Below are 13,908 nucleotides of genomic sequence, written 5' to 3'. Positions count from 1 at the left end.
GTTTTTAGTTCCATTTTGATTGTTTTGTAATCTAGTTCATGTTGAACTAAGTAGGTAAATGTTTTGATATTGATTGACTGAAAAGTCAGCAATGCAAGTTGTACAAGCTAATCTTGTAAGTTTCAATGCAAATTAGTGGAGTTAGGTAGTTGATTAGGTGATTACTTGTTTGTTTTACTTGTTGACTGAAATATGTAATGGCTTAATGTCTTGTTGTGTGTTAATGAAAAATATCAGCTCATTTTTCATTCATTCTTCTTCTCTCTTTTCTGTTATTCACTTGCTAGTTTCATTTTCTGTTTTTGCTTCTGAGTTTGTTTCTTCACCAAGGCTCGAGGCTTGCTATTCAAGCAAGATACAAAACAGCCTGTTATTGTCTCTTTGTTCCAACAATTGGTATCTAGAGCTTCATTCTTAGTGGACCTGTTGTATTAAACTAAGAAAGCTGAATGTCTTCCTCAAGTTTTTCACCAGCAGCCCCACCAGTCTTCAATGGAGATGGCTTCCACATATGGCTGGTCAAGATGAAGACTTACCTGCAGGCCTTTGATCTGTGGGAAGTTGTTAACACAGATGCTGAGCCAGCACCACTGAGGGCTAATCCCACAGTAGCTCAGATAAGGCAGCATGCTGATGAGAGGACCAAAAGGCATAAAGCCATGTCCGCATCCGAATGTATCGATGTCATCTTCACGAATTATGGCTGTGAGACTCCAAAACAGGCTGGGATAAGCTTAAGGAGGAGTTTCAAGGCACTTTGAGAGAACAAGGCAACAGCAGCTATTAAATTTGAGAAGGATTTGAGAATCTAAAGATGAAGGAAGAAGAAAGCAGTGAAGCGAGATCAGATGTAATCATAGCAGATGGTTAACAAAGATAAGGCTCCTTGGTGAGCACTTTGATGAGGCAAGAATTGTGGAAAAGGTCCTCTCCACTTTGCCTGAGAGATATGAGGCCAAGATATCCTCCTTAGAGGACTCAAGAGACCTTGCTACCATCTCTTTGACTGAGCTAATCAACACTTTCTATGCTCAGGAACAAAGGAGAGCTAGCAGAGCTGAAGATCACCAGGAAGGTGCATTCAATGCCAAGGCCAGAGAAGCCTCGAGCTTCAAAGCTCCAAGAGGCAAAAGGCCTTGGAAAAACAGGCCTAAGACTGATACTGCAAGGAGTAATGACCAGCCCTGCAGACATTGCAAGAGGCCAGGTCATCCAGAAGACAGATGCTGGTTTAGGCCAGATGCAGTATGCCAACACTGCAAGAAGAAGGGCCATGTTGAAAGGGTCTGTAAAAACAGGAGTAAGCCAAGGCAGAATCAATTTCAGAAGTCAAAGGTTGAAGCTCGAGTAGCTGAGGACAGTAGTGACCAAGAAGAATGTGTCTTTCTTGTTTCTCGCTTAGTTGTTCGAAGAAATGCTCAAAAATTTGGTTCTTTGACGCGTGGTTGCACTAACCACATGTCACCGAGATGCCTCCTTGTTTAAAACCTTGGACGAAGTTATAAAACCAAGGTCAAGGTTGGAAATGGTCGATTTATAAGGATGGAGGAAGAGGAGAAGTCTTGATATGTACTCCCACAGCAACAAGATCATTCCAAATGTCTTGTTGGTGCGAATTGATGAAACCTTCTCAAGATAGCTCAACTGCCGAGAAAGGTTATTCATTGTGTTCAAGGACAAACAATGCCACATTCTTGATCCAAGTGGATCAAGCCTTATGATCCACAATGACCGATAAATGCTTTGAGGTTCACTAGGCAAATGACTCAAACTCAAAGATACACCTCTGTTGATGACTCCAAGCTTTGGCATCAAAGGCTTGGACATGCCAACTTCAGATCAATGGCTCGAATGGCCAAAGAGGGTTTGGCAAGAGAACTTCACCACTTCGGTGGAGCATGAGGATGTATGTGAAGTTTGCCAAATGGGGAAACAGGCAAGACTGCCATTTCCTACAAATTCAGCTTGGAGAGCTACTGAAAGACTGCAGCTGGTGCACTCTGATGTATGTGGCCGATGAGGATCGAATCACTCAAAGAAAAAAGTATTTCATCCTCTTCATTGATGATCTTACAAGGTTTTGCTGGATTTTCTTCTTAAAACACAAGTCTGAGGTAGCTCAAGTGTTTGTGAAGTTTAAAACTGCTGTTGAAACAAAAACAGGCAGCAAGTTGAAATCGATAAGGTTAGATAATGGCACTGAGTACACTTCAGCTCAGTTTCAAGCCATTTGCAATGATGCTGGTATCAAACATCAGCTTACAAATGTCTACACACCTCGCAGAATGGGGTAGCCGAAAGAAAGAACGAAGCTCGATGGATATGGCGGATGTTTCTGTTTGAAAAGAAACGCCCAAAACCATGTGGGCCGAGGCAAGAACACTCTTTGCTTACCTTCGAATAGGCTTCCTACCAAAGCTCTTGCATCCGAGACACCTTCGAGGCTTGGTTCGATTTCAAGCCTTCTTTGGCACATCTGAAGGTGTTTGGTTGCTGTGTTATGCACAAATACCAGCAAGAAAAGAGAGACAAGCTCTCTAAAAGGGCTCAACCAGTGTTCTAGTAGGCTACATTTCGGTCCAAGAAGGGCTGAGGTTCGGATCCCTTGACAAACAAAGTCCAGTGAGCAGAGATGTCATCTTTGATGAAAAAGCTCTTTGGAATTGGGAGAAAAATGAGCGAAGCGGTTTGAAGACCTAGTGCCTAATCAAGTGAACTTGAGCAGCTAGGACTGAAATGGATGTTGATGATGTGCTGTGAGAGGCACAAGGCCCTAGATGATATTTATGAAAGGGCACAGTTGCAATAGCGTAACCTAGCAGTTTTGAAGAGGTGAGGCGATGAAGGTGGAAACTAGCTATGGTCAATGAAATCAACATGATTGAGAAGAACCGGACATGGGAGCTAGTTGATAAACTGCTTGGAAAGAAGACCATTGGAGTAAAATGGGTCTATCGAGTAAAACAGAATGCAGATGGCAGTCTGAACAAGCTAAAAGCCAGGCTTGTTGTCAAAGGATTTAGCCAAAGGTATGGTCTGGACTACCTGGAGACATTTGCACCGATGAGCTGTGCTTGACACGATTAGAATGATAGTTGCCTTGGCTGCTCAACATCAGTGGACCATTCATCAGCTTGATGTTAAGTCTGCATTTCTTAATGGTTTCCTGGAAGAAGAGATCTACATCGAGCAGCCTCAAGGTTTTGTGATCACTGGCAAAGAACACATGGTGTACAGACTAAAAAAGGCTTTATATGGCTGAAACAGGCTCCTCGAGCCTGGTATGCTCGAATTGACTCTTACTTGCTCAGTTTGGAATTTGAGAGAAGTCCCAGTGAACCAACACTGTATGTGAAGAAGAACCAAGCTGAAACTCAGCTTATCCTGTCACTCTATGTTGATGATTTATTGGTAACTGGAGGAGATAGAAGAATGCTCAAGATTTCAAAAGAAAATGATGGAAATGTTTGAAATGTCCGATTTAGGCGAATGAACTACTTCCTTGGAATGGAAGTGAAGCAAATGAAAAGGGAATCTTTCTTAGTCGAGTTCTTTTACTATGAAGATCTGGATAAGTTCTTTATGAAGAACGCAAGCCAACAAACACACCAATGGTCATTGGAGTGAAGCTTTCGAGGCAAGGGAGTGGTGAACCAATTTGCGAGACTATGTACAAGAGTCTCATTGGTAGTCTGTTGTATTTGACTGCAACAAGACCCGATATCATGTTTGCTGTTAGTATGCTATCGAGATACATGAATTGCTGCAATGATCAGCACTTTCAAGCAGCTAAAAGAGTGCTAAGATACATCAAAGGCACCATTGATCATGATGTATTGTTCAAAAGGGCTGAAAACATGAAGCTGATAGGCTATGTTGATAGTGACTGGGCTGGATCGAGTGATGACATGAGGAGCACATCCGGATATGCATTTAGTCTTGGCTCAGGCATGTTTTGCTGGAGTTCTAAGAAACAAAGTCAGGTGGCACAATCAACAAAGAAGGTTTAATATGTTCTTCAGCAGATCTGCTGTGAATCAAGCCATATGGCTTAGAAAAATCTTAGTGATTTAAACCAAAACCAAAAGAGGCAACAGAGATTTATTGTGACAACAAATCTGCTTGTTGCAATTGCAAAAAATCTCATTTTTCATGGTAGAACCAAGCACTTCAACATTAAGTTGCATGTTATAAGGGAGATGGAACAAGCTCATGAAATCGAGCTGATTCATTGCAATTCAGAAGCGCAAATTGCTGATATCTTCACAAAGGCACTCAATGTGTCTAAATTTGTTAAATTTAAAAGGGAATTAGGTGTTACTAGCATGGAAACTAAGGAGGAGTGTTAAGTTTAGTTCCCATGCAAAGGTGGCCATGCACGACATGCAAAGGTGGTCATGCTCGAAGAAATAGCGACAAGCGATGATGTCATTGTGTGCAAGAATCAAGTTTGAAGTCGCCAATCCACTTGCTGCTTTTTAGTTCCATTTTGATTGTTTTGTAATCTAGTTCATGTTGAACTAAGTAGGTAAATGTTTTGATATTGATTGACTGAAAAGTCAGCAATGCAAGTTGTACAAGCTAATCTTGTAAGTTTCAATGCAAATTAGTGGAGTTAGGTAGTTGATTAGGTGATTACTTGTTTGTTTTACTTGTTGACTGAAATATGTAATGGCTTAATGCCTTGTTGTGTGTTAATGAAAAATATCAGCTCATTTTTCATTCATTCTTCTTCTCTCTTTTCTGTTATTCACTTGCTAGTTTCATTTTCTGTTTCTGCTTCTGAGTTTGTTTCTTCACCAAGGCTCGAGGCTTGCTATTCAAGCAAGATACAAAACAGCCTGTTATTGTCTCTTTGTTCCAACAGATGTCGACACAAATGTTCCAACAATACTTTTATCACCTGTTAGTTAAAAAAAAATCAAATATGTAACCCTATTATATGTATATTTAATAATTGAATTAACTAACAAAATTAGCATACCTGAGGTGAGTTTAAAACTGCAACGTGCAGAACAGTACTGTCATCAATGTCTGGCCAACTAAGTAGTTCTTTCTCCCAACATTTGGCAGCTCCATGGCGGCTTCTTATAAGCCACCCACCAAGAGCTCAAAAGCTTAAAACATGCTGGTTTTTACGGCAAGATGGAAAACCGTTTCATCTGGAACAGTCAGATCTTCAATAGCCTCAGGACAAACCTCAAGAAACTTGAACAAAAGATCAACCTTTCCAGTTTGAACAACTTGGTGCAGAGGAGTGAGGCCGTCCTCCCTTTCACACGAACAAAGGCCTTTGTCAACTTGAGGAGTCGAAGCACCGCTTGAGTTTTGTCATTTTGAGGAGCCAAGAGCAGAGGGCTAAGCCCAGCTTGGTTTAGCTTTCTTGCAATCGTGTTGTGAAGTGGCATGCAGTGGCGAATTCTTCCGGTGAAGCTGTGAGTTGAACAAAAAGTGCGAGTTCAATTGAAGCTGGGAGCTCATCAAAGTATGAGCTAGTAAAGTTTTTGGTGAACCACTAGTTGTAATGCTGGTAGGGTTCACCTTTGCTGATATAAATGTTTTGTAATTAATTTATTTGCTGAGATTACTTGTTAAAGCAAGCAGAGTTAGTATTGAATTGATATTTTTAGGTATTGATTTTACCTAATCAGTTTCTGTATAAATTTTAGCTTTATATTTTCAAGGTGTATTAGTAGGATTTGTTGAATTATCTGTAACCACTACACCCATATATTGTATTACATGTGTAAAAATAATAATAATGAAAAATTTTGAAAGCAAATATTTTCCTTTTTTTTCTCTTTATTTGCTCTCTCAACTTCTCTAAACTCCAACAAGTCGATAGTTAAGAACATCAAACGATCATATGTAGCTGTTTGGCAGCTGAGAAAACTTGCCAAGAAAGTAAATAGAAGCATAAACTTGAACTTTTATTATTCCGGAACTCACACATTTCAGCAACTATCGCTCAGCTTATATACTAACTGAGGGATATTGTTTGCTAATGTCACCCATGCAAGGCATACACACATGCATACATACGCAACAACCCTAACAGCCTTATTTTATAAAAACTTGAGAAATAAAAGTCCATATATCATAAATGAAAAAACAATTATTTTATAAAATAACCATTTTATTTAAATTTAATATTATATTAATTAACTTATTATTGTTAAATATTAAAGTGAAATATAAAAGTATTTTTTTATTGAATTTAGCCTTCAAGTTATTTTAAATTAAAATTGAATTTGCATATGAAATAATAATCAAATTGTAATCACTCCCTTAGCTTTTTCACTTTACAACGATGAAAGTTCCCCCTCCCCCCCTTCTCAAATTTCTTCACTTAATCGGATCACTCTCACCGTTTTGCTCATTGTGGACCGGAACCTCATCGGTCCAATCCTACCTAGAATTGTTATCTAGTGACAACTTGATCTCTTCTTTTGATTTTATTTTGTTTTTGCTTGTTTGTTTGAAGGCTTGAAATGAAAATAGAATTTTTTTGACCACGTTTTATATTGGATTGATTATTTGATTGTCTGAAATTATAAAATAAAAATTTAAGTGTTAAAATATACTTTAAGTCCTTATCACTTTATACATTAGAAATTTAATTAGTCCATCTACTTTTACTTTTAAGATTTAATCTTTCTAATTTTCGAATTTAAAATTCAAGTTTAGTTGTTAGCATCATCAACATTCTTTCTATTAAGTTCTTTAGTGTAAAATTTAATATTTTAATTGATTACAATCAATATTGTTACCAATACAAAAATATTTAATTTGTACTCACGTCGTCCTAGAATTAAAAGTAGAACATACAATTCTCGTATGGTCCCAAGCCATAGAAGTCTTAAACAGAAAGAAGAAAAGAAAAAGTAGTAGCACTTTTTATTGTTTTTTCTTATTCCAAACGAATTGGCACTTAGGGTAAAAGTTTCTTCAATAGTCCCATCTGACCTTAAGACGCTATACTAGTCTTAATTAAACACGACAATCAATAATCAATATGTCGGTATTATATTAATATATTTTTATATCATAAATATTTTAAAGTATAATATATAATATAGATTTTAATTTATTAATAATTTAAATTATTTATCGATTGAATTTTAATTTAGTTAGTATCGATATTACTATTAGTGTAAAGAAAACATAAATTTGTGGCATTGTATAAAAATTTTGTTAATTAAATTTTGTTTTTACTTGTGTTTTTTAAAGCTAAAAATAAAATCAATACTCTTAAAAAAGATATTATATGTTAAAATAATTTAATCATTGCTTTTAATAATATCAAAATATTTTAAATTTAATATATTAGAATGATGTTTTAGTCTATCACATTTAAGTATTTAACAGATTTGCACTCCATATTTATATATGGAGCAAGATAGATGATATATAACAACTTTAAAACTTAAAGATAAACTTCTTTTATCAATGGAATGAAAGGGTACATTCACCAAACTTGATTTTATTTATCGATGGCCATCACATCACTAAGCTAACCAAACATAAAAACCATGCAGCCAATGACAACGACTAGTAGGAGGAAGAAGAATTTTGGTTTGGTAATGTTTACCCTACTGCAAAAATAAAATATTGTCTGGTATGATACAAGGAAAACTAGCAACGTTGAGAAGAAAACATTACAAAAGGAGGCTACAACATATAATAAGTGTGCGTTTTCATTGGAAAACTCATATGAATCTCCCCATGACCATGCGGAAACATCAAATAAATTCATGTAAGATCTCCCAAAGAAGGAAAGTGTTAGGAGAATCAAGGAAGAGAATGAATGAGGTGGTAGGAGAAGTGCTGTTAAGAACACTGCTACCCAAAAGGTGAACGTGTTGCAAAACAAAAATGAGGAGTATTTAAATGTCCAATCATCTAGATCCAAAACGTCAATTGCGGAGGGACTGGGTATGGGAGCAGTATTGAAGTCGGTTTTATGCAAAAATGTGTGGGAATTGAGAGGCTCATCTTGACTTGAAGAGACTTGGTATTTCATGGATGGACTGTCATTAGGCTTCTTTGGAGGGTTTAAAGAGGCTTCGTATGTGGTTGTTATAATTAGCACTGTCACTACTAGAAATGTGTTGCGCATCTCATGTCCCATACCCTTCTTTCCTCGACCTGCTCTTGTTGCCCATTTTTGAGACCGTGACATCTTGTCTTTTAAAGATTCGATGTGGAATGAAGAGATGGAGGTATTGGGAAGCGAGGAAGAGGAACCACTCAAACCTCCAGCTTTGCTTAGCATATCTATAATCTTATCCGCTTGCCTTTCATTCCATGGGTACTGTGATTGGATATCTAGTGCTGTCAATCCCTCCAAATTTTTGGCATTGATTTGGTCTCGCCTCATGTGTTCCAGCAATACGTTTACCACCTGTTAATAAAATATTCATATAAGTAACCCTTTTATCATACATATATACTCATCAATAACTGACTTAATGACAAAAATTAGCATATACCCGAGGTCTGTTTCTGATAGCTGCAATGTGTAAAACAGTGTTGCCATCAATGTCTGGCCAACTAAGTAATTCTTTCTCCCATCGGGGAGACTCATACCAGCTTCTCATAAGCCACCCCACCAAGACTTGGAAAGCTTCGAACATGTCGTTTTTCACAGCAAGATGGAAAACCGTCTCATCTCGAACAGTCATATCTTCAATAGCCTCAGGACAAACCTCAAGAAACTTTTTCAAAAGATTCAAGTTTTCATTTTGAACCACATGATGCAGAGGAGTGAGGTCCTCCCTCCCTTTAACACGAACAAGTCCTTCATCAAACCTGAGGAGTCGAAGCACTGCATGAGTTCTGTGATTTTGCAGAGCCAAGTGCATGGGGCTAAACCCAGCTTGGTTTAGCTTTCTTGCAAACGTTGGCTTTAATTTGATCATCTCCATCATAAACTCAATATGCCCAACAGAGGCAGCTACATGCAATGGTGTATGGAAAAAAGGCACATCATCAATACGCTCTAAAACATATGGATCATTCAGAATCAACTCATACAAGAGGTTAAAATCTCCTGTTTGGGCAGCCTCTATCATCCTCTCATCCATAACTTTTCTTTTGGGGGTAATAAATTGAGCAGTTAATCTTCAGATAATTGAAAATTGAAAACTAAGGAAATTTGCAACGAAACACAGAAAAAAGAACCAGAAGAGAATGTAGGAAAGGAAATTTGCAAAACACAGGAACCTGACCAAAATTTATACACGACTCGATCACTCTTGTCTCAAAAAACAGATTTCTTCGAAGGTCGTAGGAAACTTCCAAGTATCCCAAAGCCATAGATAATGTACATCCAGTCCAAATCAACTGCAACTTGAATAAAAATTTTGATTTTATAGGTGATTAAAACGCACTAATTTTAGAAAATAAAACTTCTTGAAAGGTCAAAGGAAATTTCGATGTACGAAATCTTAAATCAAATAAAAAACAAGATAAATGAGCGGTGAAGAGAGTGATGACTGAATGATATAGCGGACTATATGATTAAGGATAGTTTAAATTCTTAAAAATAAAAGCATATGAACTAGTATGCCATAAGGAGGAAGATATTTTTCTTTTGGGTACAAACCTATATAGTATATAACTGGCTATCTAGTATAATACCACGAGAACTAATATCAGTGGCGAAGCCAAGGGGGGGTGGCAGGGCCCTCGGCCCTCCTGAAATAGAAAAATTTTCAGTTAGACCCTTTATAATTTATAAAATTCTAAATTAGTAATGGTAAAATTACACTTTGGCCCCCAAAAATAATAAAAATTTGATTTAATAAGCATTGCTTGAGTCATGTAAATAAGCATTGCTTGGTTAATAAATTTTAATCAACTTTCTCCATTTTCAATTTTTGTGCCTTTAGTTAGTTCTCCATTGAAACAATAGTGGTATCGAGAGCCTCTTTTTCTTGAGGGACCTGTGAGAGAGGCCTTATGAGAATCCTAAGACAAAAATTGAGAGATACACTTGTAAGGAATTGAGAAAAATGGAATCAAGATCAAGCAATTTGTCTGTCTTAACCCCACATGTGTTTGATGGAAAGAACTATCAAGCATAGGCTATGAGAATGCAAGCATACATGGATGGTTGTGATTATTGGGAAGTTATCGAGGAAGACTATGAGGTGGTTTCACTTTCCAAAAATCCAACTATGAACCAGATCAAACTGCACAAAGAAAGAACCACTTGGAAAGCAAATGTAAAGGTTTGCCTTTATGTTGTTGTTTCACTAGCCATATTCAATAGAATTATTATTTTTGGATCAATAAAGGAGATACTACCTCAAGGTTGAGTATCAAGGAGATAAGAGGTTCTAGATCATGAAGGTGTTGAACTTGACCAGGGAATTCGATAGGCTACAAATAAAAGATTTTGAGTCAATCAAAGAATACTCAAACAAGTTGATAGATATTGCTAATAAGGTAAGGGTTTCGGGACTCACTACACCAAAATAGGCTTTTAGCAGCACTTGGACAAAAAACACCGATAAAAATTGAGCATTAGCAGCGCTTTATGGAAATCGCCACTAAAGATTGAGCATTTGCGGCAATTTTTGAAAAAACGCCGCTAAAAATGAGCATTCGCGGCATTTTTTTCAGCCTGTTTATGAATTCTATTCATTTATATTAAGTATTAGCAATTGCTGAAATCTTTTTAGATTTGTATCCTATCTTCCAGATTTACTGATTTGCTTTTCAATCAAAATGATGTCTTGAGAAGAACCCTCTCTACATATTTTCTTTAATCGTCAAAATATAATCTTCATATATTATTTGGTATTTGGGAATTATCAATGATTCCTAAGCTACTTGCATTATAGATTATGTATTTGTTTCTTTTTGCTAGAAGATTTATGTTATTTGATTCAAAAGAGCTCAATAAGATACTTATTTCAAGATGATGACACTGTTTATCTTTTAATATTGACTGCAGGTGGAGTGACTTCCATGGATGATTTCTTGAAGGAATTCTTCCAAAGATATATAGAAGGAAACAAGCACATCGTCATGGTCTTTTATCTTAGTCGGAACTTGAATTTGGTGTTATTGAAACAGGGTTTTGTAGCTACCTTGTGTACTAGCTTCTTTAACCATGATTGTTAATTATTACGTGTTTTGTAGCTTCTTTTATATTTGGCCGAGTTAATATAGATCAGATGAGCTGTGAGGTAGATTGCTCATTTATTTAAACATAATATTTTAATTCTAAATTTAAATTCATTAATTTTTATATTTAGCTTTAAAGTTAAAATTTTAATAGAAATTTTAATTTATTTAATATTTTTATCCTTAAAAGCATATAGTTTAAAGTTTAAATTTCAAAAATAAAACATAATATAATATTTATCATAGAAATAAATATTATTTAATTAAAATATTTTTTTTAAAAATCATGAAAGTCATTCTTTATAGTGGCGTTTGTGGTAGAAGCGCCGCTAAAGGTCATGATCTTTAGCAGTGTTTTTTCACATAAACACCGCTAAAATTAGCAGCGTTGTCTATAGCGGCGTTTTTTGCGGCACTTGTTAAAGTGCTGCTAATACTTTTAGCGGCGCTTAAAAATGCCGCTAAAAGTCTATTTTGTTGTAGTGACTAATCTCTCTGATTGTAGACTAATGTAGAAAATACTAATCTCTGTGCTTGAGAAGTATGAAGGAACAATTACTTCTTTGGAGAACACAAATGACTTGACTCAACTGAGAGTAGTCGAGTTGATCAGTGCTTTACAAGCACAGTAGTAGAAGAGACTAATGAGGCAGGAAGGAAGCATTGAAGGCTAAGATGTAGCAGGGTGAAGAAGGAAAGGACTAGAAGTGGAAAGGGAAGAAGAGTGGTGCCAGTAGTGGATCAGAAGTTGCTGCAAAAGGTAGTGGTGGTAGTGGTGCTGGAAATTCTGATAAGAACTCTTAATGTAAGTATTGTGGAAATTCAGAAGTTGCCCATTTTTGAGACCGTGCATCTTGTCTTTTAAAGATTCGATTAGGAATGAAGGGATGAAGGTATTGGAAGTGAGGAAGAGGAACCACTCAAACCTCCTGCTTTTCTTAGCATCTATAATCCTATCTGCTTGCCTTTCATTCCATGGGTACTGAGATTGGATATCTAGTGCTGTCAATCCCTCCAAATTTTTGGCATTGATTTGGTCACGGCATGTGTTTCAGCAATAGTTTTGCCACCTATCAATTAGAATATTCCTATAAGTAACCCTTTTATCATGCATATATGCACATCAGTAACTGACTTAATGACAAAAATGAGCATATACCCAAGGTCTGTTTCTAATAGTTGCAATGTGTAAAACAGTGTTGCCATCGATGTCTGGCCAACTCAGCAGTTATTTCTTCCATTGGGCAGGCTCATGGAAGCTTCTCATAAGCACCCCACCAAGACTTGGAAGCTTCAAACATGTCGTTTTTCACAGCAAGATGGAATATTGTCTCATCTCGAACAGTCACATCTGCAATAGCCTCAGGACAAACCTTAAGTAACTTGATCAAAAGATCAACATTTCCTGTTTGAAAATTTTAACGGTTTTGCAAAAATAGAATATGGTTTAGTTAAATCAAATCAAGCTCAAATTTATAATAAAAAAAACTTGAAATTATTTACCAAATTGAGGGCTAAAGTAGAAAGCTCCAAAACCCTAGAAACAGTGGAGAAGAAGATGAAGAGAAAAATGTTTTGTTTTTCATTTAATTTTAACTTTTATACTTAAATTAAACTTAACTAATCATAATTAATTTAATTAATTAAATCAAGTTGTTGCTAAAAATAGCTATCAAAATCGACCCTATATGACGATGAAATCCCTAGATTTGAACAAAACTCAATGGGCATCTAATTTCGTCTCTGAATTCACTTAATTCCTCCCTAAAATTTATGATAATGTTGAAAATCCCTACAATATTACCACTTGCATTGCTTGGGGTTATAAATCCAAGCAGTATATGGGACAAAATTCGTATTCATCCATCACTATTGACAGCAAATACGTGAGTGACGGAGATTCATACTGGATTAAATTCTCAAGTCCCTTGATTACCGGAGTCCTTTTATTAATTTACAAGTGTGAGTGGAAGACTTTAGTGCCAGTTTGACGTTGTTGACGGTTAAAAAATAACTTCTAAAAAGTTGAATTTCAAGATAATTAATATTTAAAAGGTTGTGGTTTGTTAATTTAAAATATTAGGTATTATTGTTAAAAATGATGGTGAAATGTTTTATAGGGTTGAAAATTAAAAATTAAATTAGTTTAGATAATATTTAAATAATTCAATAAATATTTTTTATTAATTAATCAACTATTTGTATTTAAGTCAACCATATTGATACATTGATATAATATTTATATTAAAATTAAATGCATCTAGTTTTAGAGTTTTATTATGACGTGTTACCATTTATTTAATATCTAAAAAATCATTAAAAAAATATATAATTATTGTATATTTTTTAACAAGTGGGATTTGGTATCAAACAAAACGTCAAACATTATAACAAGAAGAAGAAAAATCAAACACTTCAATATTATCCTTCTGCTAAAGCGTTCTTTCATCAATCCTTTAGCTTCCGTTTTGTGCGGTCTAAGATTTCATCGGTCCTTTCAATATATGTGTACCTTCTCAATTGGTTGGACTCTTATGTTCCGGCATATTTCATCCTCTCCCCCCAACACACACACACCTTGCCGTGGATGAGACGATGAGAAAGACTGCACAAGGACATATTAACGTCTTATATGAGTTGACTCAGAATGATCAATATGTTTTAGAGCGTATTGATCATGTTCCTTTTCTTGATACCCCATTGCACGTAGCAGCCTTTGCAGGGCATTTTGAGTTTATGATGGAGATGAACTTAAAGTCGTCGTTTGCTAGA

The 13,908-nt window shown here is 36.0% G+C and overlaps 2 protein-coding genes across 2 annotated transcripts; one reads left to right on the top strand and one right to left on the bottom strand.

Annotated features, from left to right (window-relative positions):
• The first annotated feature begins 449 nt into the window (after nucleotides 1-449).
• Nucleotides 450-1,485, top strand: LOC128034017 (uncharacterized). Its single transcript, XM_052622537.1, has 2 exons — nucleotides 450-752; nucleotides 877-1,485. Exons 1-2 carry the CDS (start codon nucleotides 450-452, stop codon nucleotides 1,483-1,485), a joined length of 912 nt encoding a protein of 303 aa, XP_052478497.1.
• A 5,926-nt stretch (nucleotides 1,486-7,411) lies between these two features.
• LOC105775650 (ankyrin repeat-containing protein BDA1) lies at nucleotides 7,412-9,339 on the bottom strand. The gene is made up of 2 exons (XM_052622233.1): nucleotides 8,493-9,339; nucleotides 7,412-8,404 (listed from the first exon to the last, which is right to left on the bottom strand). The coding sequence occupies exons 1-2, from the start codon at nucleotides 9,084-9,086 to the stop codon at nucleotides 7,514-7,516; spliced, it is 1,485 nt and encodes a 494-aa protein (XP_052478193.1). The 5' UTR covers nucleotides 9,087-9,339; the 3' UTR covers nucleotides 7,412-7,513.
• Between the last annotated feature and the right edge of the window lie 4,569 nt (nucleotides 9,340-13,908).

Source organism: Gossypium raimondii, chromosome 10 (genome assembly GCF_025698545.1).
Source record: "Gossypium raimondii isolate GPD5lz chromosome 10, ASM2569854v1, whole genome shotgun sequence".
Taxonomy (NCBI): domain Eukaryota; kingdom Viridiplantae; phylum Streptophyta; class Magnoliopsida; order Malvales; family Malvaceae; genus Gossypium; species Gossypium raimondii.
The sequence above is the reverse complement of the archived record's forward strand: the minus strand, read 5'-3'. Positions and strand labels throughout refer to the sequence as shown.

Excerpts from the sequence above, each read along its gene's own strand:
- LOC128034017 (XM_052622537.1), top strand. The coding sequence starts at position 450 with ATGTCTTCCTCAAGTTTTTCACCAGCAGCCCCACCAGTCTTCAATGGA. Across the intron at positions 753-876 it reads GCTTAAGGAGGAGTTTCAAG|ATAAGGCTCCTTGGTGAGCA; the intron begins GCACTTTGAGAG and ends TGGTTAACAAAG.
- LOC105775650 (XM_052622233.1), bottom strand. The coding sequence starts at position 9,086 with ATGGATGAGAGGATGATAGAGGCTGCCCAAACAGGAGATTTTAACCTC. Across the intron at positions 8,405-8,492 it reads CTATCAGAAACAGACCTCGG|GTGGTAAACGTATTGCTGGA; the intron begins GTATATGCTAAT and ends TTTTATTAACAG.